Here is a 25,138-nt window from a genome sequence, read left to right on the forward strand (position 1 = left end):
ATGAGCCACACAGCACACAGACCAGGCTTTTTCAGAAAATTATTTTTTCCTTTCTTGCTTTCCATGGAAACCCAAAATAGCAACCAAAAAAAAGGAAAGAAAGAGACAAAAAAAAACCCGGCCAGTTTCCCCTCCTGCAGAACCATCCTCAGGCGGGGCAGTGCAGTGACCATGGTGGCCTGGGCGGGCAGGACAGGTTCTAGATGCTTCTAAAGCAGCTCTCTAACTGGGCACTGTGCACTCAGGAGGTGTGGGTGGGTTCTGAGGTTGGCGTGTTTTCTTCCTATTTAGAAAAGTGGGTGTCCCCCAGGTCTGGGAGTTCATCTTGCTCTTGGTGACCTCTCTCTGTGGTGCTGGTGAGGAAGTCCAGAGTACCCATCAGGGAAGAGTAGGACAAGGAGCAGATAGCTTCCAGGGGGACTGTTGTGGGAACTCTTTTTGAGAAGCATCCTGGGCTAGACTGTGCCTGCCCCGTAATCGCAGGGCAGCCTGACAGAATGGGAGAAACTCTGAGCTTGGAATCAGGAGAGCCCAGCTTTAACATCCCATCAGGGACCTGGGGTTGGGGACTCTGAGCACATCATTCCACCCCCACTGTATGAAAGATGAAGAGGGGTCCAGCTGGTTTTTCAGGGGCCACTCTGCCAGCCCCCAGTCTCCCAGAGCATACACACATGTTCCCCTCCCTTGTAAACACAGGCTGTTTCCCTTTCAGCTGGCAGGGTCGGCTGTCATTGCTTTTGGACTATGGTTTCGGTTTGGAGGCTCCATGAAGGATTTCTCCTCGGAGGACAAGTCCCCAGAGTACTTCTACATGGGTGAGTGACTGCAGCCTCTCCTTCTTCAGATGGGGTTGCCCTGGCTTAGAGGGGAGCCTGCAGCTGGACTTCCATGGGAGGGGAACGGAGGGAGAGAAAGGAGACAAATCAGAGCCCCAGATGCCCACCCAGGCCAGGCAGAGGGGAGAGGGCCCTGCTACCCCACACCTGGTTCATCCCTCTGCTTCCAAAACCGAGGATGACCGGGTGGGACTGAACAATTGTACTTCTTTCAGCCACCTTAAGAAAGAAGCCCAGCACGTAACCACAATTCATGTCCAAAGAATTGGAAAACCCCCCCCAAAAAAAAAGAATTGGAAAACCCCCCTGCACTCCCTGAGTGAAGTGGGTACACGACAATGTCAGTCCTTTGCTCATCCATAGGGTGACAGGGAAGCCCTGCCCAGTCAAGCTCTCGTTTTGTGTATTTGTGATTTTGTATATTTTAAATTGTCTAGGAGAGACACCTAACTCAAAATAAAGAGAGACAGCTCAAGGTGTGGAGGGGCTAATCTGAGTCCCTCCATGACTAGGGACTGCAGAGGGGAGGGGAAGTGGAGCAGAGTGGGGTGGGGAGGGCAGGGAAGGGAGTGGGGGCGGGAGAGCTTCCCTGGGCAGAGACCTCAGTGTGGGAGGGGTAGTGCAGCCTTCTTCCCGCAGTGGGAAAGGGGTGAGGAGTGGGAAGCTGATATAGACCATGTGATAAGTTGAGGCTGAGAAACTAGTGTATAACTAAGTGCCAACTTAGTGGTGTTTGCAGTTGGTGCATCAGGGGTCATTCTAAACTGGTGAGGCAAGAAGGATTTGAGTTAGGTATGAAAAACCAACCTTAATCAATAGAGAAGAGGACGACTAGGGACTGAAGAGGTTTGGGACACAAGGCATGCCTATGAGACAGTGATTAGCAAGCCTAGGCTGGGCAGATAACTCTTACCAGAATGTAAAGCATATGGGCATGGAAGAAATTACGATTAGAAATGTTGAGAAGGGAGGGAGGACAGATACAGAGGGCCTTGAATGTCAGTGCTAGTTAATTTAATAAACAATAGAAGGGGGGCTTCTCTCATGGCTCAGTGGTAAAGAATCTTAACTGCCAATGCAGAAGCATAGGTTCCGTCCCTCATCCAGGAAGATAGCACGTGCCTCTGAGCACCTAAACCCACGTACCACAACTACTGAGCCTGTGCTCTAGAGCCCAAGTACCACAACTACTGCACCCCGTGTGCCCCAGAGCCTGTGGTCCACAACAAGAGAAGCCTGCGCAGGGCAGCGAGAGAGGAGCCCTCCTTCCCCACAGCCAGAGAAAAGCCCCGCACAGCGACGAAGACACGACACAGCCAAAAGTAAATAAATAATGCAGTTTTAAAAAACAAAATAAACAACAGAAGGATAGTTTAGAGTTTGGGGGAGGGTACAATCAATCTACAGGGCTTCCCTGATAGCTCAGTTGGTAAAGGATCCGCCTGCAATGCAGGAGACCTTGGTTCGAGTCCTAGGTAGTGAAAATCCACTGGAGAATGGATAGGCTACCCACTCCAGTATTCTGGCCTAGAGAATTCCATGGACTGTATAGTCCATGGGCTCACAAAGAGTCAGACACGACTGAGCGACTTTCACTTTCACAGTCAATCTACATTGCATTTTAAAGCGATTATTCTGGAATGAGAGGGGAGGACAAAAAAGACCATGCTAGATTATTGATACAGTCAGACCTGAAGAAATAAGGTCATAACCCATGGTGGTAGCAGTAGGAATTGTGAAGAAAAGGATAGAAAGGCAAGAAACTTTATTAAGCATTATTAAATGTTATTATTAAACATTGTTAAACTCAGGGACAGAAGGAATCAAAACAAAAAAAGGTATCAGTGATAGAGTCAAACATAGAAGTCACAACTAATGATTTTCAGATGGAAACCTGAGTTACAGAAGTCAGGGACCCTGCTGGGTTAGAGAAGGGGTGAGGGTGTGGAAGGAAGGATGGAGGCCAGTCTGGGAGCAGCCTCTATCTGTGTTCCTCCAGAAACAAAGCACTGATAGCCATTTCACAGGTGTAGATTTGGGTCCAACAAAAGAAAAACTTTTCAATGGTTTGAGAAATCAAAGAAGCTGAGCAGATTTCTATAGAAAGTGACCCCTCTGATACATTGGTATTTAACCAAAAATCCAAATGGATCTTCTATCCATACAGCAGATTCCTGCACCGAGTAGGAGGGTGAACTAGCTCCAAACATTCCTGATCCTATTTCCAAATCTAAACTAAAGCAATATGAACTGCCCAAGATGCAAGAAATGTCACATGTTTGTGGACGTATTTGTCAGGACTCTTTCAGTTGCAAATCACAGAAACTTGACTCAAACTGTTTTGAGCAAAACAGAAATTTCTTGACTCATAATGGAAAAATCAGGATTAATACTCATCTTAGGGACACAAGTGATGTGATCAGAATCCAGTCTGTAGCCATCTCTTAGCTCTGTTTTCCTGTGGCTCCAGTCTGGGGCAGATTCCCCCTAGATCTGATAAATCGGCCACCCACAGCTCCAGGTACCATCTCCCAAGTAACCATGGCAACAGTGTGCTCCTCTCCCAACTGACTCAACCAAAGTCCTGGATCTCACTGTCATTGGCGGTCTTGGGTCCAGTGCCCATTCCCACAGCAGTCATTGTGGCCAGCTGCCTGAGACGGGCTTGTTGGCTGAAGCCTGGGCCTCACACCTGCCATGGAGTTGGGGCAAGTCAGCCCTCTCAGACCACATGGGCTGAGAGTGAAGGAGGTTCATTGTCTAATAGAGAAGAAAAGGAAGTGAACTCAGGGTGGAAAAACAACAGCACCCACAACAGGGCCTGAATCCTTCCTGCTTGTTCCTGGTGACCTGGGATGTGGGCATGGGCCTGCCACCCTTGGTTCTTCCTCAGTCATACCTCCCCTCTCTAAGTCACCCACAATGGGCTGGTGGTGAGAATGCTTATGTTCAGTGTTCAAAGTTCAGAGAAGAGAGTTATCACAGAGTCTTAGCACTGAACAGAATAAGGAGACTAAGGACCAGGGCGTGAAACAGACAGGAAAGGGGGGCTGGCAGTCAGCTGTGGTTTTCCAGCTTTTCACAATGGGGCTCAGCCCTCAACCCAGGTTTGCCAATACCTAAGCCTGTGCTTGTTCTGTTTGTTTTCCTGTGTTGTCTCTCTAGTGAGTGCCAACAAAGTCCTTGTGAAGTCAGGAAACTTCTCTCCATTTCAAATATTTCTTATAAATAGAAAGAGCAATATACATGTTTATAGAAGTTGATATTTCTTTCCTCAATAAATAATTTTCCAAATAGGAAAGATACCAGATCTCTTGTAATAAAATGAAAAGAAAAAAATGTACCAGGATGCCATTTTATGGACTTGCATAGCAAACAGTATGAGGTAATAGGACTTTAAAGAAGAAGCAGGCCCAGTTTTTGGAAAATCTCACTTCATGTCGCTAGGTACTGTGCACTGAACTGTGTATTTTCTTTTCAGAATAGGTTCCAGAGCAATCAGCGCATTAAACTCTTATCACCACTTTTTAAAGAGCCCTGGAGAACAAGCTTGGCCCATTAAAGTGCTCTTAAAGAAACACAACCTTCCCCTGAGAGGGACCTCAGGAAGACACGTAACTCCCTGCTTCTGGGCAGATGACTGCCACCCTTTGTAGGAAATCCTTCTTCCTCCGGGGCTTCCCAAGTGGTTGTTGCTGTTCATTCCCTCAGCTGTGTCTGACTCCTTGTGACTCCATGGACTACATGCCAGGCTTCCCTGTCCTTCACCATCTCCTAGAGTTTGCTCAAACTCATGTCCATTGGGTCGATGATACTGTCCAACCATCTTGTCCTGTCACCCCCTTCTCCCACCTTCAATCTTTCCCAGCATCAAGATCTTTTCTAATGAGTCGGCTCTTCGCATCAGGTGGCCAAAGTATTGGAGCGTCAGCTTCAGCATCAGTCCTTCCAATGAATATTCAGGGTTGATTTCCTTTTGGATTGACTGGTTTGATTTCCTTTCAGTCCAAGGGACTCTCAAGACTCTTCTCCAACATCATAGTTCAAAAGGTGCTATTGGTAAAGAACCCAACTGCCAATGCAGGAGACACAAGTTCCATCCCTGGGTCAGGAAGATCCCCTGGAGAAGGGAATGGCAACCCACTCCAGTATTCTTGGCTGGAGAATCCCCAAGGACAGAGGAGCCTGGCGGGCTACAGTCCATGGGGTCGCAAAGAGTCAGACACTACTTAGCACAGCACACATGCACTTCCTCCTCTAGGTGGATGCTTTCCTTTCTGGGACCCTTGTGTCTTCCTCCTCGGTGATGGAGAGAATGTCCTTCATATAATAAAGATCTGGAACTGACTTCATAGTTAAGGATCAGTGTGGAAAGGATCCAGCTGTGAGGGGAGTTAGAAATGAGGCCAGAGAGCCAGGGCAGTCAGACTGACTGCACCTACCACCTCTTCTCAAGGACTTCTGAGCTCAGGTCAAGACCTGGAGGCTGACCCAGGATATCACATCCACTGGTTGCTAGGGTGGAGAAGGGAGAGCCTGGCAAGAGTGGAACTGGCAACAAGAAAGGCTAGGTGACTTCTTGTTTCCCAGACCCTCTTCATGTTGGTCTCCTTCACTCTTGGGAGAAACCCCCAATGTCTTCCAAGTTCTACTAACATGCCAGTCTGCTCTCCCATTACAGTTTTTCTCTGGGGCTGCCCCTTAGAGGTACAGACAACACAAGGGTCTTCCTTCCAGAGGCACAGGGTGGAGAGAGATTCCCTGGGCCCTCAGAAGGCTGGAACACATGAAGTCATGTTTGTGAGCGAAGGATGGAAGGCATCAGCAGGTTCCTCCCCAAGGGGAAGGAGCTGCCTGCTCAGACACAGCCACTCACTCTCTGGAATCCCAGGTAGTCTGTGGCTGTCCCTCGGCGAATACAGAGCTGCAGAGCCTGGCTTTGACTGTGGCTAGATGTCATGTATAAGGTAAGGGTTCCAGTGCTGAGTGTTCTGGGGCTTTTTAAAGACTCTGACTCACTCTGGTAATATTTTTTACTTCTCAAGTTTTAGTTGTACCTGAGATTCATAGTAGTTGCAAAACAGACACGTGATATAGCTTACACTGTTGACACAATTTCTCCAAAGCATTTTTACAGGAACTTAAGTATAGATAATTATTGCCATATTGCAAATAACAAAACTGAGAAATAAGAGGACTTACCTAAAGAGACAGTTAGCAGGCCCAGATTTCTGGCTCCCACCCCAGAAAATACTTTGAGGGGAAACCCCAGAAATCATCAATGTTAGATTCCTTGGGCACTATTCTCAAGGAAGGAGATAAAGAACCCTCCTGCCATTTATTGTTGTTGTTTTGTCATGGACTGCAACCCCATGGGCTGCAGCACACCTGACTTCCCTTTCCTTCATGATCTCCCAGAGTCTGCTCAAACTCATGTCCATTGAGTTGGTGATGCCATCCCACCATCTCATCTTCTGTCCTCCCCTTCTCCTCCTGCCTTAAATCTTTCCCAGCATCAGGGTCTTTTCCAGTGAGTTGGCTCTTCGCATCAGGTGACAAAGTATTGGAGTTCCAGCTTCAGCATCAGTCCTTCCAATGAAAAGTTACAGATTTCTAGTTAAGAAAATCACCTTTCATCTGGTTCCTGCTGAAAGCGCAGCATAGGAGTTAGGGTGTGCACTTTGGAGTAGAGCCCTGAGTTTGGTTCCAGTTCCAAGCCTTACTAGCTGTGCAGTCTTCATTAAGTTACCTCTCTGTGTCTCAGATTCCTCCCCTCTGAAATATGAATACCACCTCTACATACCTCACAGGGCTGATGTGCGTATGAGATGATTTCACCTGTGAATGTACTCGAGTGCAGTGAGCCCTCAGTAAATATTAGCGGCTGTTCTTCCTGCAGGGCAGGCCAAGGGAGGAGTCAGCCTGTGGCTGGCACGACTACATAGGAGAGTAGGAGAAGGGGAGATACTGGAGTGGTTTAGGTGCCAGGTAGTCAGAGCGAGAGACGAGCTGATAGCACTGAGGCTTCTCAGGCGCCAGGTTCCTAAGATAATGCCCGTCAGGGGCATAGTACAGACTCAGAGCCCCTAAGGCACTGAAGTGGTGGCGGTCACTCTTAGTGTTGAATGACTCCGTGACTCCTACAATAGCACTCAATAACTAACAGCTGCTATTGTTATTTAGCGAGAACCCAAGTCCTTACTCAGCTTTCCAAGTGGCTCAGTGATAAAGAATCTGCCTGCCAATTCAGGAGACAAGTTCCATCCCTGGGTCGGGAAGATCCCCTGGGGAAGGAAATGGCAACCCACTCCAGTATTCTTGCCTGGAGAATCCCATGGACAGAGGAGCCTGGTGGACTACAGTCCATGGGGTCGTAAAGAGTCGGACACAGCTGAGCAACTGATCACACAAGTCGTAACTTTCTCCATAAATTAAGTCCCATCCAGTATTCTAAATTCATATATAATTGTGTGTGTCCATGACAAGCTAGGAGGAAGGGAAAGTTGCATAGAAGCAGAGAAAAATATTTTTAGATGAAAAATGGTCATTAGATGGATATGTAAAATCATCTGCTGCCAAAAAGCCACTGAAATTGATGTCTATGCCACTATTCAGTCCCTAAAAGGTGAGCCATTTAAAAGTGAGTTGACTCAGACAAGGCTTTTAGGAGGTCACTGTCTCCTTTCTGTGTTACTTGGAATGATGCTTCTAGCTTAGAAAGAAGGATCTGAAACCAGAGACAAGTGATGGAATTGTTAGGAAATTGGTGGTAGCATGTCACCTGGAGATCACTGGCATGGCAAGGCCCAGCTGTTAATGCAAAAAATGCAATATCAAAATGTTTTCTCTCTCTCAAACTAAGGGAAACAGGCCTCAGGAAGCATAGGGGATTGGGTATAGGTTATCCACGTGTCACAAAGCTGCTGTGGGAGCAAAAGGGTTCCACAGAAAGTGAGTGAAATTTGCTCAGTCATGTTCGACTCTTTGCAACCCCATGGACTGTATAGTCCATGAAATTCTCCAGGCCAGAATACTGGAGTGAGTAGCCTTTCCCTTCTCCAGGGCATCTTCCCAACCCAGAGACTGAACCCAGGTCTCCCTGCATTGCAGGCGGATTCTTTACCAGCTGAGCCACAAGGGAAGCCCAAGAATACTGGAGTGGGTAGCCGATCCCTATTGCAGCAGATCTTCCTGACCTACAGAAAGCATGTTGGAATTAAAGTGTGGCTGCCAATCAATCTGTCCATTCAATAGCTGTGTTTTGAGGGCCAGATCAGAAAAAGGATAAGGTATCCTTGGAAGTTACAAGTGACCCCGTGGTATACAGAGTATTACAGCCAGATTTGAAACTGGATTCAGCAGGCCCAAGACCTTTGCCACGAGTAGAATTTCTTCTGATTTTCACATCAACTCCAATGAGTTTGGCATGGGGCTGAGTCATGTGGCCACACATGCACAGGAGGTGTGCTGGGGAGAGGTTTGCCAGGGAGAGGCCTCGGGAACTGGAGCTGCTGGGTTAGTTTCAGGGTGTTTGCTTTGAGTTCTGTGATTCTGATAGCCTAAGAATGGAGTATGGAGTATGTATGTGCTCAGTCATGTCCGACTCTTTGAGACCCCATGGACTGTAGCCCATCAGATTCCTCTGTCAACGGGATTCTCCAGGCAAGAATACTAGAGTGGGTTGCCATTTCCTACTCCAGGGGAACCTTCCTGACCTAGGGCTCGAACCCACGTCTCCCACATCTCCTGCATCAGCAGGCAGATTCTTTACCACTGGAAGAATGGAATAGTGTACAAATAAGCACATTTTCTAAGGGAGCTCTTACTTCAGAAGGGCAAGGGGCTGAGTGAGCTTGTTCACAGTGGGGAGCGGCTCTGTCTGCCTCAGACTCAGGTGCCTCTGTCCACTGTACCCGAGCCTCCTCAGGAGCACCCCTCCGTCCTGGGCTGCACACTCTCAGGAGCCTTTCTGCAGGGCCTGCAGCCAGTCTTCATCTGCCTGACTCGGGAGAGCCCAGCCGTGTGGTGGCTCCTTGGATGCTTGTTGGAATGTAGTCCCAGCATGTATCTCTAAGCAAAGATGGGTGATGGTTGATAGTCCATCCAGAACTTCCAATCTGATTTGCTCTCTCTTTATCCTTGTATCCAACAAACACTGACTGGGAATTCTATCTTGCTCTTGGCATATTCTAGGTAGGGTGAATAACATTTGTTTGAGGGTTTAACATCTATAGATGAGAAAGACATATATGGGAACCCACAGGCTGAGTTTCATCATGATGAATTCCTATGTGACTGGAGTGTAGGATGGATAAGGATCCCAGGGCATCCAGTCTCTAGGCTGTGACTCCAAGCAGGATCTGTAGACAGTATCATGTAGTGGTGAAGAGGCAACGGACATTGTAAGCAGGAAATCCATCCAATAAGGTGGCCCAACCAGGAGATGTTCTGTGAGGGAACTGTTTCAATGGGGTGGAATCAGGGCTCCGGGCCTGTGTGTCCTGCCCGGAGCCCTTTGCTGCCCTGACCCCCATTATAGAAATAGAAATATGTAAAATACTTGCCTTACTTACTTACTTACTGCTTTGAGGAGATGGAAATAAAAGAGCTTTGAAAAGTGAAGAAATTCTTTAGAACAATAAGGTCTTTAGGCAGGGGGGCCAATAGTAGTATTATTTTTAATATGTTTTCATTTCTCTCATTACCACATCCATTCTCCATGAAATTATTTTTTTAGGGAAAAGGAAAAGGGAGGAAGTGGCTGAGCCTGCCTAGCAGGAAATACATAAATACCTGTCTCGGGACCTTGGAAGAACAGGGCTTCCCCGACTCTGAAAAGGGACCTGAGAACAGCCTGGGTGGTGCAGGAAGTGGCAGGCCTGCCGCTCCGTCTGTCAGGGAACAGAGTGGTCTGCCCACAAACCACCGGCAGCACCCAGAGGGGGCTTCCCACCCAGAGGCACCCTGCAGGCCAGCCTCAGGGTTTCCCCACAAGAGTGGCGTGCCAACTCCCCACCCCCTCGTGGATGGGAGTGGTTTCCAGGTGACTCACATGAATAAAATGCAGAAAATAAAGTTGAGGCAATGGGCATTACTCTAAGCAAGCCAAGTTCCAGACCCCATATTGTGTTCTAACTTATCTCAGGATCAGAAAAGGAAGTCAGAACCTGGCTTGTCCTTCTTTCTCTCACAATGAGAACATTTCTGCCCTTTTCTTTCTCTGTGAGAACAGCTGTTCCTGCGGCTTGACTTTAGAACTGAGCAAAATTATCACTCAAATTGAGGCCTGCTGGGGAGGCAGGATGGGCTGATGGCCATGAGCTGGCTTTAGAGGCAGATGGGTATTTTTATCCCAGCTCTATGATCTTGGGCAAATCACTCGACCTTCAGGACCCAGCTCCTTTGCCTAAAAAAAAGAAAGAAAAATGAAGATAATAATGGTACCTGCTTCATGAAGATTAAATGAATAAATTTGTGCCAAGTGCTTAGAACAGTTCCTGGAGAAAAGAAGCCCTTAAAGCAAATGTAGCTAATAGTCTATTAACATTAACACTGTTGGTGTATATTACCTTATCACCTCCCCTCACCAGCTTTTTTCTTGTAGCATGTATGACCTAGCATGTGTCCTGTGTATGTGGTATTGTCCTGTAAAGTTTATCATTCACACAGAACCTTACTGCCTCATCACTGTGTCTTCTACCCCTCTCCTTAATTAAAAGCCTCCCTCTTCTGTCCCACGTCCTCCCTGCTTCCCTGTCTCTGCCTGGGCCGATCAACAGCCCTCTCCCCTCCCAGACACTTTGTCCTCAGGGCCTCTCACAAGGAGGGGACAGCTACTTATTCCAGAGTGCCACGAGAGACCACAGGCTCCTAGGAAGACGTGGGTTCTTATCCCAGCTCTGGCACTGGCTCCTCACCACCCTTGGAATCAGTCTTACCAGTTTATGTGAATGGCACTAACACTCACTTCACAGGGTAGTGGAGGCTGGAAGGTACAGTGCCAGGCAGATAGGAGGCACTTGGAGGCGACTAAGAGTTGTGGAATAGGTGCTCGTCGTGTGACCCTGAGCGGCTTGCTTCACCTCTGTAAACACGAGCTTTCTTTGTTCCCTGGCGATTATAGTAGCCCCTCCCTCTCAGGATCCTTGTGCAGGTGTTGGAAGCGCTCAGCAGGAAGCATTCCCCAAGGGCTAACCTTTATCCAGTTAACAACTGAAGGCTCTGCCAGGCGGGATGTCTGGGGTGGTGGTGGCGGAGGCCAGGCTGGCGGCGTTGGTGCTGGGGAGAGAGCCGATGGTGACTGGTCAGCATCTTCTCTGTGCTCTCCCCGCAGGGCTCTATGTGCTGGTTGGAGCAGGGGCCCTGATGATGGCCGTGGGCTTCTTCGGGTGCTGTGGGGCCACGAGGGAGTCGCAGTGTGTTCTCGGATCTGTAAGTGGGGAGAGGTGGGGAGGGACTTGGCCTGGAGCTGGGCATTATCTTTGTCCCTATGTCTATGGAAAGCTTGGAAAAAAAAAAAATTAGTTCATTAGTGTGAAGATGTTTGGGGAGGAAAAGTGTCTGATGACACCTCACAGTGACTGAGGCAGCTACAAGATTCCTGTAGTCAGGGAAGCACTGTTATCTACAAGAAAAGTACTGCTGTTTGAGATCAATAATTTAAGCAAACATCCCTCTTGTGGTTTGTTTTAACAAGCAGCCTCTGTTTAAAAAAAAAAAAAAGGAAAAACTGCAGTTAATTGCTATCCATCCAATGCCAGTGTGACCGGAGGAAAAAGAGGCACAGGAAGGAAGTTTTTGTATTTCTCCACGAGGCATCAGAAACAGCAGGTTTAATAGGCAGCCTCTCCTTGCTCTCTGCAATCTTTGATGTTTGAACTGTGGCCACTTCTCCTGATCTCCTGCCATGTACGGTTTCTAACTCACTTCCTCAGTTCTCCACTCTTTCTTTTTCCCCTGTTGTGGAGCATCTTGTGTCTTGTTTATCACTGAACTTAGTTTAATCAGAGCAGACCCACGAGATCAGAGCAGAAATCTGTCCGGAAGAACACCCTTCACCTCCACCCCCTCCTCCTCAGAAAATCCATCTAGAGCATCCAGTCTCAGGTCACCTCCTCCCCAAATCCAACACTTCCAGTCACTCTCTATCTCCTGCTCTTATTTTATATCTTTATAGAACCTCTTTTGTTCATCAAGCAGTCACTGAACATATGGGTGCCAGGCACTGGTGGAATTTCTTTATCACTCTGAAATTATCTTACTCTTCTATTGCTTACTCATTCATCATTTCCTCCTCTTTCTATTATTAATATTACATCCAGGAGAGCAGAGACACTGAGATCTTATCTTATTCACCACTGTATACCCAGTGCCCAGCGCAGTTCTTGGCCCAGAGCAAATGCTCAATAAATGATTGCTGAATGAATTACTGAGTGAACAAACAGCAAGTGGACTAAGGGATCAGATGCTTCCTTCTGTAATATTTCTGTTCAAACTAATAACCTTGTTTTTCAAATGGAATTAGAATTAAAGAGGTTAAATAAATTGAAAAGGTTAGTGAATTAATGAAGTTAGTATTTTCTCTCCTTTACAGTTTTTTACCTGCCTATTGGTGATATTTGCTGCTGAAATAACCACTGGAGTATTTGCTTTCATAGGCAAGGATGTAGTAAGTAAATGTTACTTATAAATGTTCTTTAATGATGGTTAAAGTGTTCTCTTTATGGCAAAGGACATGAAAATATTGACAACCACAGTGATATTCCAAAGCCAAATAACCCCCACAATTATCTTTTATGCAGAATTTTAACCTAGAAACGTGGTGCAGGCTTAAGCATGTGTGTGTGTGTGTGTGTGTGTGTGTGTGTGTGTGTGCATACATGTAAGTGCACATATATTCCTGGGGAGGTAGTTAATTGCTTTCATTAGATACACAAAGGAATCTATGGGTTTTTGTAACGAGAGGTTCTCTAATTTAAGGTGATCCCATTTGGGATGTGGGAGGAACTAGATTACAGGTGTGAGAAGTAGGGAAGGGGAAGAACACACATTCGCATCCCTGTTTGCCTGTCCTTTGTTCTTAGGGTTTGGCCTGGGCAGAGGCCAGGTCAACCTCAAAGACTACAGTCTGCCTTCTGGGTGCCCTTGAAGCCAGTTTAGGTTTGTGCTCAACCTGTAAGCATGCAGGATAAGTTATCAGAAGAACCCACAGACAAAGGGAACTTTTTAGGCTTAAACATGCAAAGAGGAGTGAAATGGAAGAGGAGGAAGAATGGAATCTTAAGTTTTGCTGTGTTTCATGTAAATTCACACGCTATCAATTCTGTTTATGAATTTATTTTAGATTTTTTAAATGGTAAATATGTAGAACGAGTAAATATCACCTCCTCTGGAATTTTTCTGAAGTTGTTGTTGTTCAGTTGCTAAGTCATGTCCGACTCTTTGGGACCCCATGGACTGTAGCACGCCAGGCTCCTCTGTCCTTCACCACCTCCTGGAGTTTACTCAAATTCCTTTAACCTCAAATATGTAGGTTAGAGGAATTGGATCTTACAACTTCTTGAGAGCCTATGGATTTGGGGGGTCACATGCTGTTACACTAGAAAAAGCATTCTCTGCATTTTCTGTGGTATTTAAATGCTGAAACAGTTTTCCTTGGTCATGAACACCTGTTAAACCATGTCATGAAAAGATTTGAGTACTTGTTCCAAGGGAATCCCAAGAATGCCTAGGTTTCTACCCTGGCTGTGCATCAGAATCACCTGGGTGGGGTCCAGGAACCTGGGGTTCAGTTTTTGCTGCTATCCATTCAGGGCTGAGAACCTCCACTCTAAGAAATCTTTCCATTCTGTGAAAATTATTTTTGGTTAGGCTATCCTTCCATCAGAAGCATCTTAGAAATTCCAGAACCTGCAATCTGGTCCATATATGCAGAATTACCCTCAAGTCCAAATAAACACATGGAAAAGCCATATTCTTGAAGGATGGGGAAGAGGGCTCTTTTCTTTTGAAACTTTCCACTCATGTCCCTTTGTTTTCCTGATATTTTTTTCAGGCAATACGACATGTTCAGACCATGTATGAAGAAGCTTATAATGATTACCTTAGAGACAAGGAAAAGGGAAATGGGACTCTCATCACCTTCCACTCAACGGTAAGTGACTTTACTTCTTCCTTCAGATTTCATCTTCTAAAGATTGTTGAGTCACCGACTCAATGGACATGAGTTTGAGCAAACTCAGAGAGATAGTGAAAGACAGGGAAGCCTGGCATGCTGCAGTCCATGGGGTCACAAACAGCTTGACATGACTGAGTGACTGAACAGCAACAAATACTATGCACAAGCTAGGTTCTCTCTAATCACTTAAATTAAAAATAAGAATAAATTGAGTGAAGCCAGGCAGCAGCATTGTATTTCTGCCTTCGTGGGAGTCACCGTTTGCGTTATATGTAGAATCTAGAAGAGAAAAAGATCTAACACAGAGTTGACAAGAGGAAGTCTGGACATGCACCCAGAGAGACAAAGTTGCCCAAGTAAATACCAGCTTCTGTCAAGAGTGGCCCTGCAGTGTAACAAGAACAACCATGACCTTCACGTCAGAAAAGCTTATCTCTAGCTGCTACTCTGCCGCAGAACAGCTTCATGACCTGGAGCAAGTTCCTTGCCTCCCTGATCCTCACTCAGCTCCCAGTTGTGAGCCAAAGGGGTACGTGAGAGAGGCATGTGCGGCTTCTCCCAGGACGTCCTGTGGGAACGTGCTGTCAGGGCAGTACTCTTCAGCTACCAGCAGTTAATCGAGAAAGACTTCCAGGGGAGATGGGCCAGGCCAGTGGTGTCCTGATTTCTCAACCACAGTGATACAGAGAAGCAGCAATGAACTCCTGGCCAGGTGTTTTCAGGTAGCCCAGTTCTTGTCTGTCACAGGTCTGTCCTGGAAGTTGCCAACCATTTATCCTGTTCAGCCACAGCCGCCCCAAGGACGTCAAACAGCACACAGGTTCCTTTGTCTTTGCAGGGCAGCCTTAAGGCAGGATACCTGTTGGCTGGCCAGTTGTTCAGTCCCTGGGGTTCTCTGTGGTCACTTCTCCTCTCTATTCCAGGCTCTCTGCAGTTAATGAGCCTTTCCTGAAGCTCATAAAACATTAGCTACTCAGCAAACCCAAAAGGAAAAATCTAAAGACCCAACTCCTGTCTAAAAACAGCAGTTTACACAGGCACTGTCAGCTTCTTACCTTGTTTGGATTGCCTCCAGTCACCTCTTGTCATAAAAGGTGGACACTTTGGTGAAGTCATTTTTCTGCTTTGCCAGCATGACCATATGACCACACTCTCCCCAGAATAGCTGTTGGGTTGCAATGTCAGGCAACAAAGATGTTTTGTGGCCTCAGCAATCCCAGTCCTTTACAGAGAGACCCAGACTTGTAACTGCTACTTCTTCCTCTGTGCCCTCCCATTACCTTCCCTAAAAGCTCTTTTCTGACTTTCTAGTTTCAGTGCTGTGGAAAGGAAAGCTCTGAACAGGTCCAACCCACCTGCCCAAAGGAGCTCGTAGGACACAAGGTAAGCTTCTCTACCAGATTCCTATCCTGCCTGTGGTGTTAAGATGGTTCTTGCCCTCAGGATGGAGGGTGTGATTCTAGGAGGCCCTTTCACAGTGGCTTCTAGCCTCAGTTTTATTCCATACAGAACAAGTGAAGCAATACTGAGTCCCAATCTCCTGGCACCCTGGGGAATAACGGTGTGGTGACTTGCCGGTGATAAGGCAAATAGAGTGGCATTAGTTAAGTTCACCAAGGCCAGGGGTGTGCACTCTAAGAATGTTGCCCCATACCCTTCCATGGGTGTCATGGCACTGATAAATGCTTCCTTTATTAAATGCTACATGACAGGCACTATGCCAGGTTCTGAAAACTCTAAGATGGAAAACAGATGGTCCCTACCTCAGTGGCCTCACCGACTAGCCAAGGGAGCTGGTGCAGTGCAGAGTACAGTATCTGCCCAGCATACAGTGGAGACACAGTGGAGTCAGGAAAGCTTGACCATGGATGGGATTCTTGAGCCAAGTTTGAACAAGGGGAGGTCATTCCGGTCCTGAAAATAGCAGGAACAGAAAACATGACAGTTGGAAATTCCAGGACTGCAAGAGAATAGGGAGCCCCGAGGGAATGGAAAGGGACACTTTTGGAAAGGCTGGCAAAGGCGTGATTTCATACCTGGAACTTGAGGGAAGCCGTTGCTTTTAGTAGAGGATGAACATAATCGGTTTCACATTGTAGAAAGAGCACTTAGGCGACTGGGGGTGTGACTGGTAGAACAGGAGGCTGGAGAGCCATGGAGGGAGGCCATGAGGTGACACTTGTTTTCACCCTGGTAAGAGAGGATGAAGGCTTAGAGCAAGTTACAGACAGTGGGGAGGGAGAGGAAGCGACAGACTCAGAGATGTCCAGGGGTAGAATCCACAGCCCTAGGTGACTGACTAGATGTGGGTAGGGAGTAAAAGGGAAGAAGCTAAGACTTTGGACTCCTGCTGGGTAGACAGAGGCTCACTCACTAAGAGAGGTGAACAGAGGGTAAGGAGCAGTTGACAGCTTCAGTTTCAGTTAAGTTTGTATACTAGGTACCTGTGAAATTTACAGGTAATCTGAGATGAAGACACAGGTGTCAGAATCCAGCAAGCTGGTGATAGCTAAAGCCTAGGAGTGGATGGAAATGCCCAGGGGAGCATGTAGAATAAGGAAGGAGGTGGGCTAAAGTACTATCATTTAAGGGGTAAAGTGAGGACAAAGTGGGCTTCCCTGGTGGCTCAGTGGTAAAGAATCTGCCTGAAATGCAGGAGACATGGGAGATGTGGGTTTGATCCTAGGGTCAGGAAGATCCCCTGGAGAAAGAAATGGAACCCACTCCAGTATTATTGCCTGGAAAATTCCATGGATAGAGCAGCCTGGTGGGCTACAGTCCATGGAATCACAAAGAGTTGAATACAACTCGGTGACTGAGCATGCACACTCATGAGGACAAGTAGCCAGAATGAAGGAAAGTTCAAAGACAATGCTCCTGTAGAGTGAGGGAGGTGGTGGCTTGTCCATAAAGTCAAATGCTGAGGAGAGGACAAGGACATAAAGGCTGGAAATAATGTGTTGGATTTGATGCTTAGAAGATCCTTAATGACATTTGCCATACAGTTTTGGTGAAGCAGTTGAGAAAGCGCAGGAACAATGTGGGAAATAAGGAGGGAAGTATGAGAATGTTTCGAGAAGCATCTGTATCATGGTCCTCACAGTATCCTATCTCCTTACCTCTTAGTTTCTTTTTCATAGAAAGAAACTTTCTGTGAAAGAAAGGAGGGGACACGGGCAGAGCTGGAGGACACTATTAGAGGGGATTTCTGTGTTAGACTGCAGATCATGTGCATGGTGTTACATGATGAGTGACAGTGTCAGTGGAGAAGGAGAGGCTGAATGTGTAGGAAGGAAGGGAGATAAGTGGCAGTACAAGCTTCCAGAAGTGATGAGAGAATAAGATCCAGAGTCAGTAAAGGGGTTAACTTTCCACAGACAAGGGCAGTGACAAGAAGCAGTGTGCCTTGCTCACCTTGCATGCTCCCTGCAGAGAGTAGTACGTGGCACTGGATGAATGGGGTGTGTAAGTTTATAGGTGCAGGTGAGGAAGATTGGAAGAATTTCTGTGGCTTGACTCCAGTAAGTAAAGAAGTCATTATTTAGAGCAGTAGTTCTCAAACTTTTACCAGAATGCAGTGTAATTATTTTTGTGAGTCCTTGGCCTTCTCTAAACTATTAACTCCCTGAGAGTGAAAGAAACCATGTCTTATTTTCTCCAAATCCATCATGCCATTCCAGTGGCATGGCATGTAAGGCAGATGCTGAGAAATGTTTGTTGAATGAATTAACCATGAATGAATGAAGTATGATAGGAGATGTGAGGAGAGTGGTAAAAGTTTCATATAGCTTATGCAAGTATCAGAGAGAGCTGATCATTGACAAGTAAAAGGACCTGGGCAGCCTAAGGACAAATTTAGATTGCAAGAATACCTCTGTATTTAAGAGGACCAAACAGAAGTTGGAGAAAGTAATTTCAATTACTATATGAGTGAGCTATTCTGCCCCTGTGTCCAATATTCCCCCATCCATGAAGTTTCTTTGGGCCTGCCCTGCACATTCTCTGTGGGACGCAGATGGAAGAATAAGGCCATCCATCTCAGCCACCCTGGAAGAAAACATTCCTCCAGCCCCCAGCACTTGGCTTTCCTTTGTTAAATTTGAACCTATACAGACTTTATAGCTTCTTACTTACATACCTACCACTAGGTGATGCCTACCTTGCATTGTGAATTGGACCAAGTATTTTTAAAAAGTATGTAAAATCATTTAAACTATAAATGGCAACCCAAAACAAGGGGCTATTATTCTGGGTGTATTTTACTTATTTTTTAATTTGCTGAAAGAAAGGAGAGGCTGCAAATTTTTAAATGCCTCATGTTCCAGAATAGCTTCCTCCAGCCAGGTTTCAGGGCTTTGAAGCAGCCATTGGCCTAAATAGGAAAATTCCACCAAAAGGAGAGTATTATCCTTTTCCTCCCAACTACATTTTTGATTTATCAGACCCTAAAGGAGATTGTAAGTACCTAGAAGGAATGGTTTAAATATGACCAGAAGCTGACAGAGGTCAACTCTCACAGGAATGGATTGGAACTGGATGATTCACACATACCATCAGTTGTTATTCCTGACCTTTTCTTTTCCAAAACAGAATTGCATTGATGAAATTGAGAGCATAATCAGTGTTAAGCTCCAGCTCATCGGAATTGTCGGTATTGGAATCGCAGGTCTCACGGTGAGAAAGTTCTAGAATGTACCTTCTCTGACCCTGTAAAAAGCCTTTGAACCTTTGCATCTTACTTCTCTTCAAGTGTGATGTGGCAGTGTCTTTGGAGAGATTTCTCATAAAAGACAAAGACTTTTTGACAGGATATCTAAGAACAAAGCTAATTAGATCCATCAATACATCTCTAAAAATATGACACAAATTTCCATTTTAAACAAATTATGACTTTGAGTTTATCGTTGCAATAGCTTCCCATTTTGAGGCCATCAAGCTTAAACTAGACAAGTGATTTTTAATTCCAAGTCTCTTCCTTTGTTAGAAATTGAAGATAACATAGGTTAAACTCTCTCACCTATGATCTTCAGAGGCAGCACCATGTAGTGATTAACAGTGTGACCTCTGGCATCCCACTCCCTGGATTCTACTGCTAGCTCCACTACTTACAAGCCCTGGGGGTCACTGGAAGTTTTCTTAATTTCTCTATGTCTTAATTCCTTCATCGGCAGAATGGGGATCTTAATATATCAACCTCATAAAATTGTTGTGAAGATTAAGTGGGATAATAGATATAAAGAATAATTAGAAATTAATTCATATAAAGTGTCTGGTATGCAGCAGTCAATAAATGCTAGATCTACATGTAATGAGTATTCCCAAACCCAGAACCCAGGCAAAACATACATAAAAGTCTAAATTGAAGCATAGTGCACTATGCACTGGCAAGTAACTCAGTACCTCTAAAGCCCAAAAGAAGAATGTGCAAGAGTCTATAGGGTCAGAAAGCTATGGTAGGTGTAGCAAGAGATGACACTGGAATGGTTTAGGAGGGCCCACATAATTGAGTTCTTTGTGTTACTTTTTGATAGGTCGGGCTTTATCCTTTAAGGTAGAGGGGAGCCACCCAGGTTTAGAAGGACATGTAGTTCAATGTGGAGATAAAGTTGGAGGGAAGCAAGATTTAGGTAAGCCCCTAAAGAGGTGATTTCCACTGTCCAGGGGTTGAGTTCTAATGCTAGGATAGACTTGGAGCTTCCCTGGGAGCTCAGCTGGTAAAGAATCCATCTGCAATGTGGGAGACCCTGGTTCGATTCCTGGGTTGGAAAGATTCCCTGGAGAAAGGAAAGGCTACCACTCCAGTATTCTGGCCTGGAGAACTACCATGGACTGTATAGTCCATGGGGTCGCAAGGAGTTGGACACGGCTGAGCTGCTTTCACTTTCACTTCAAGATAGACTTAGGCTTCCCAGGTGGCTCAGTGGTAAAGAATCTGCCTGCCAATGCAGGAGACACAGGAGATGTGGGTTCAATCTGTGGGTCAGGAAGATCCCTTGGAGGAGGAAATGGCAACCTACTCCAGTAGTCTTGCCTGGAAAATCCCATGGACAGAGGAGCCTGGTGGGCCATAGGGTCACAAAGAATCAGGCATGACTGAACAACTGAGCAGACAAGATAGACTTACCCTCTAGTCTTCCTATGTAGGTTAATTCATGGTCTAAGCTAAGGCAAGGGCAATAGAATTGTGAGGAAATTAATGAATTGGCAGTGGGGACACACAGTCATCTTTGCTCCTTTCTTGTATTTAGAGCACAGAGGGCTGGGGCAATGGGTGAAAATACTATGCTGAGGACATTCCTATCTGGGGACCTCTCTCAGGCCCCTCCCCACTCACCCTGGGGCTAGCCTGATGACCATTCTGTGGCTTCCCAAGGACAGTTCTGAGACAGAAGATATGAAAAAGATCTGCATTAACAGAAGTATCAAATAGACCCTGCCAACAATTTTACAGTCTCAAGTGCCCATTCTAAAAGTGGTCGCCCCTGACTCTCAACAGTGCCGGGGGAGACTGAAGAAGCTTCTCTCTGAGGGTACAAGGTAGCTTAAGTAGGGGTTGCATCCAGCCTTACAACCATGGAAAAGGGGGAATGCCTTCTGTTGGCCATCTTGACTCAGCACCCCCAAAGTTCCTTCTTTTATTCTTTTCTTCATAAGGTAAGTTTTTTTGTGTAATCAGTTAACAAGATGGCCATTAGGTGTCTCCCCTGCCACACCCTGGTGCTGAATTCTGTCAGTCATAAGCTTGGAGTCCCGAACCCGGTTATTACCTTAAGTCTATCTTTTCCCTTCCAAAAACTGATAACACGTGGCTTTTTAAATCCAGCATTTATAGATGTTAGTCTGATGTAGGCTGAGATTGAAGAGAGAGTCAGAATTATGATACTAATTTCTTTGAACAAACATTGATAGCAGTTTATAAATATCACACCTACACATAGCATTTCACAGACTCTACAAAATTGTAGAAGTTATTGAAGACAAAAATGATTTTTTGGCATCCTTCTGTTCAAACCATTTAAGTAGCTATTGATTTTGCCAGATATTTAGCTTCTCAAAGAATTATCCAAGACATAGAAGATGTCAGTAATGCCATAGTTCAAACACCTCAGTTTATGCTTTGGTGAAATTGAGTTAAATAATCATGCTTTATTAAGAATAATTTGCACTTAAAAATTAACTGGAAATGAAGAGATGGTCCACTTTTTGAATGAATCAGTGGCTTTTTTTTTTTGCCATGCTACATGGTATGCAGAATCTTAATCATAGTTCTCAGATCAGGGAATGAACCCACGCCCCCTGCAGTGGAAGCCTGGAGTATTAACCACTGGATTACCAGGAAAGTCCCCAGATGCTCCATTTTTTAATATGTGGTCAGTGTTGCAAAAATTCAAAGCTTTGCCAGCAATAGAAAACTATTTAGACCACAGGTGTATTTAAACAACAAATGGTTACAAACACATTTTCCAAAGTAAAAATAAAAATGAGATCTGGGGTTAACCTGAAATATAAAATTCCAAAACCAGTAGTGTATTAAGTCTTATAATTATTAAGAACAGTCCTATAAGCTAGAAATAGATGCCTTTTCTTAGAGCAGAGTCTTGTTATTTTTAAAACAATAATAAAATAGGAATGTATTTTAAGCAGTTAATGGAAGTCTTTAACCAGTAGCCATAATTATGTATCACACATAGAAGTGCCACTTATAACCAGTAATTATTGGTTATAATTACTTGTTAACTTGAGTTAAACATACAGGCAGTTTGCTGGCCTTTTTTAAAAATCAATTTTCATCATTTGAAAGTCATTAACAAGTGGTTTCTTCTGTTTCAGATCTTTGGCATGGTATTCAGCATGGTCCTTTGCTGTGCGATACGAAATTCACGAGATGTGATATGAAGCTACTTCTACATGAAAAGTGTAATCTAGAGTATACAAATGTCACAGGGGCTGTCTCCTGGCTCGTTTTTAATATTCAAAGGACATTAGGATCTAAAATAATTTGCTGTTACTTGTACATTTGCACATGTATGTGTGTTTGGCTCAAGACTGGTTTTCACCTTTAATGAATGCCTATGTATGCTGACTGAGAGCATGTTCATGTGTGATCTGCGTGTTTCTGGTATATGCATAATGAAATCTGGTTGCTGGGAATTCCTGAATCTTGGTATGTGAGCATATTTAACTCTAAGAAAAAGATCAAAAAGTTTTGAAAAAAGAAACTTGGTTATTTAGAAGAAAAATGATAGTAGGTCAGTTTCTCAGACTCTAGCCATAGGAAGTAAGATACAGAGAATTCAGGGATTTCTAACTTATGGAAGCAATAAGCCACAGAAATTGAGAGATCATGGTGCAATGGTAAAAGCAACTGTGTTTGGGTTAGGTGTAAGGGTTTCCTGGGATTTTTTTTTAATATATGTAATCTCTCCAGAATTTAGAATTAAATACACCTGTAAAACTAAATATAGCATGGAAAATCTAATTTGAATAAGTCATACTTTCCTAGTATTTAAAAAAAAAAAACAACCTCACTCTGGAAAGAGTGTCACACAGACAATCACATGCTCTATAAAACAGTGTTTTCAGGACTAAAAGGAAAATCTTTTAACAACGTTTTAAGGAAATATTTTTGTTCTTATATAAAGACAGTTAAATATTGCTTTATTACTTTCCGTTTCTGACTCTTCTCTGAACCACTGCCACCCTCATATCCACAAAAGGGCTTTGATCTCAAACTTTTCTGTGTTTCTTCAGATAGAAGCATAGAAAGACTAAAGCAAGAGATCTGGCAGTTGCAAATTGTGGGAAAGAAAATTTTTACTGGCACTGTATCTTTGAAATACCTCATAACTTGAGTTTACATATTTTCCTAATTTTTTGTATTTTTCTTATTTATTCACCTAGAGAATTCTTCTTTATAGATTAAGAACTACAAGTTTTCACCTCTTAAAATATATTATATCAGAGCATCCTTAGCTAAACCAAAATAAAGGAAAACATCCTCTCCTAGTTTTGTGCACACAACAGAGACAAGCTAAGGAAATAAAAACACACACACAACAGAAACATGTTCCTTCTGTGCAAGTCTCTTTATAAAAATAAAATGTTTGTGTTCTTTATGGTCTTGATGCTTCATTGTAATCCCAAATTTATAATCTAAATTGACATGTATGTCCATTTTTAACAACTTGCTGCATCTAGTAAATCATAGATTTTTTTTTTTAATTTACATTTTAAAAGGCCACACAAAAATGAAAGTATGGGGGACTTTTGAAACCCCCAAATAAGTTTATACTTGTGTGAGAACACAAGTCTTTGGGTCTGCACTAAAGGAAAGTGTACACTTCAAGAAACTTTCACAAAACATTTTGCTGAAAAGGCCTATCCATTTGAAATAATCTCATTCCCTTAGAGAACTGCGTTTCTCCTGCCATACTTGCTACTGCTAATAATCATGGAGGAAGATTTCTAGAAAAAAAGTCCAGTTGGAGGCAAGCTAAAAATTTAATTGTGCATGGTTACTTTGCTGTGTCCATAGGTAACAAAAAGATTATTTTAAGAAAATCACTTCATGAAATAGATGTTTCTATGCTGGGAGTTGAGAAATAGAGCTCTGAAAGTAAAGAACAAGCAGTCCATCTCTCTTGGTGGCTTTACTTCGTTTGTCTGCCTAAAGACAGGAAACAAGCCTCAGGGTATACTTAGGTTTCTTTCAGCTCAGATTCCTCTGGGATTCAACAAAAGTGAGTTTCATTCTATATCTGAATTAACCTTAAAGAACTTTAGTTAAAAGTGGAAGAGTAGAGATTCATTCCATATATGATTAAAGTGCATCTTTTGGGAGTAATTTTTCTAAAATATGTGCCATGAGTAAAAGTAGAGAATTTAACCTCTGGGTGAGAGTAGACTTATATACGTATGTATCTTGACTCTCTCTCTATATATAGAATATATATGTATAACCTGAATATATGTATACATGTATTTATATAAACACATGTATACATATATGTGTACAAATATATATGCACATATATAAGTTTTTGGTTATATTTGTTTACCTGAACTAATATGAGATCAGACCCAAACATTTTCTTAAATGTATGGTACCCAGACACTGAATCAAAGCATCTTGATGAAATATTTTAAGTTATTTCAAATTAAATTTTCTATGTACTGCAATTGCTTGTTTATCTTAAAATTCCATTATATATTTATCCACACCTTCATACAACTTATCTAAACATCTAACTATTAATATCAATCAACCTAAACAATTGATGAAAAAAGGAAAGAGTAGTAACCTTTCCATAGTGTTATTAGTGGGAACTATGGATCACAACAGACTGGAAAATTCTTAAAGAGATGGGAACACCAGACCACCTTACCTGCCTCCTGAGAGATCTGTATGCAGGTCAAGGAGCAACAATTAGAACTGGACATGGAACAACAGGTTGTTTCCAAATTGGGAAAGGAGTACGTCAAGGATGTATATTGTCACCCTGCTTATTTAACTTATATGCAGAGTACATCATGCAAAATGCCAGGCTGGATGAAGCACATGCTGGAATCAAGATTGCTGGGAGAAATATCAATAACCTCAGATATGCAGATGACACTACCCTTATGGCAGAAAGTGAAGAGAATTAAAGAGACTTTTGATGAAAGTGAAAGAGGAGAGTAAAACAGTTGGCTTAAAACTCAACATTCAAAAAAACTAAGATCATGGCATCCAGTCCCATCACTTCATGGCAAATAGATGGGGAGACAGTGGAAACAGTGGCTATCTCTATTTTCTTGGGCTCCAAAATCACTGCAGATAGTGGCTATAGCCATGAAATTAAGACGCTTGCTCCTTGGAAGAAAAGCTATGACCAGCCTAGAGAGCATATTAAAAAGCAGAGATATTACTTCGCCAACAAAGTTCCATCTAGTCAAAGCTATGGTTTTTCCAGTAGTCATGTATGGATGTGAGAGTTGGACTATAAAGAAAGCTGAGCGCAGAAGGATTGATGCTTTTGAACTGTGGTGTTGGAGAAGACTCTTAAGAGTCCCTTGGACTGCAAGGAGATCCAACCAGTCCATCCTGAAGGAGATCAGTCCTGGGTGTTCATTGGAAGGACTG

At 44.1% G+C, this 25,138-nt stretch overlaps 1 protein-coding gene across 1 annotated transcript in view; it reads left to right on the forward strand.

Annotated features, from left to right (window-relative positions):
- The window catches only part of TSPAN2 (tetraspanin 2), a 40,316-nt gene extending 16,181 nt beyond the window's left edge, over positions 1 to 24,135 (forward strand). The window contains exons 2-8 of the mRNA XM_061121076.1: positions 716 to 818; positions 11,173 to 11,270; positions 12,433 to 12,507; positions 13,894 to 13,992; positions 15,328 to 15,399; positions 18,607 to 18,690; positions 21,847 to 24,135. Of these exons, the coding sequence (XP_060977059.1) occupies positions 716 to 818; positions 11,173 to 11,270; positions 12,433 to 12,507; positions 13,894 to 13,992; positions 15,328 to 15,399; positions 18,607 to 18,690; positions 21,847 to 21,912 (597 nt within the window). The 3' untranslated portion in view covers positions 21,913 to 24,135. The remainder of the gene's footprint in view (positions 1 to 715; positions 819 to 11,172; positions 11,271 to 12,432; positions 12,508 to 13,893; positions 13,993 to 15,327; positions 15,400 to 18,606; positions 18,691 to 21,846) is intronic.
- The last annotated feature ends 1,003 nt before the right edge of the window (positions 24,136 to 25,138 follow it).

Source organism: Dama dama, chromosome 20 (genome assembly GCF_033118175.1).
Source record: "Dama dama isolate Ldn47 chromosome 20, ASM3311817v1, whole genome shotgun sequence".
Taxonomy (NCBI): Eukaryota; Metazoa; Chordata; class Mammalia; order Artiodactyla; family Cervidae; genus Dama; species Dama dama.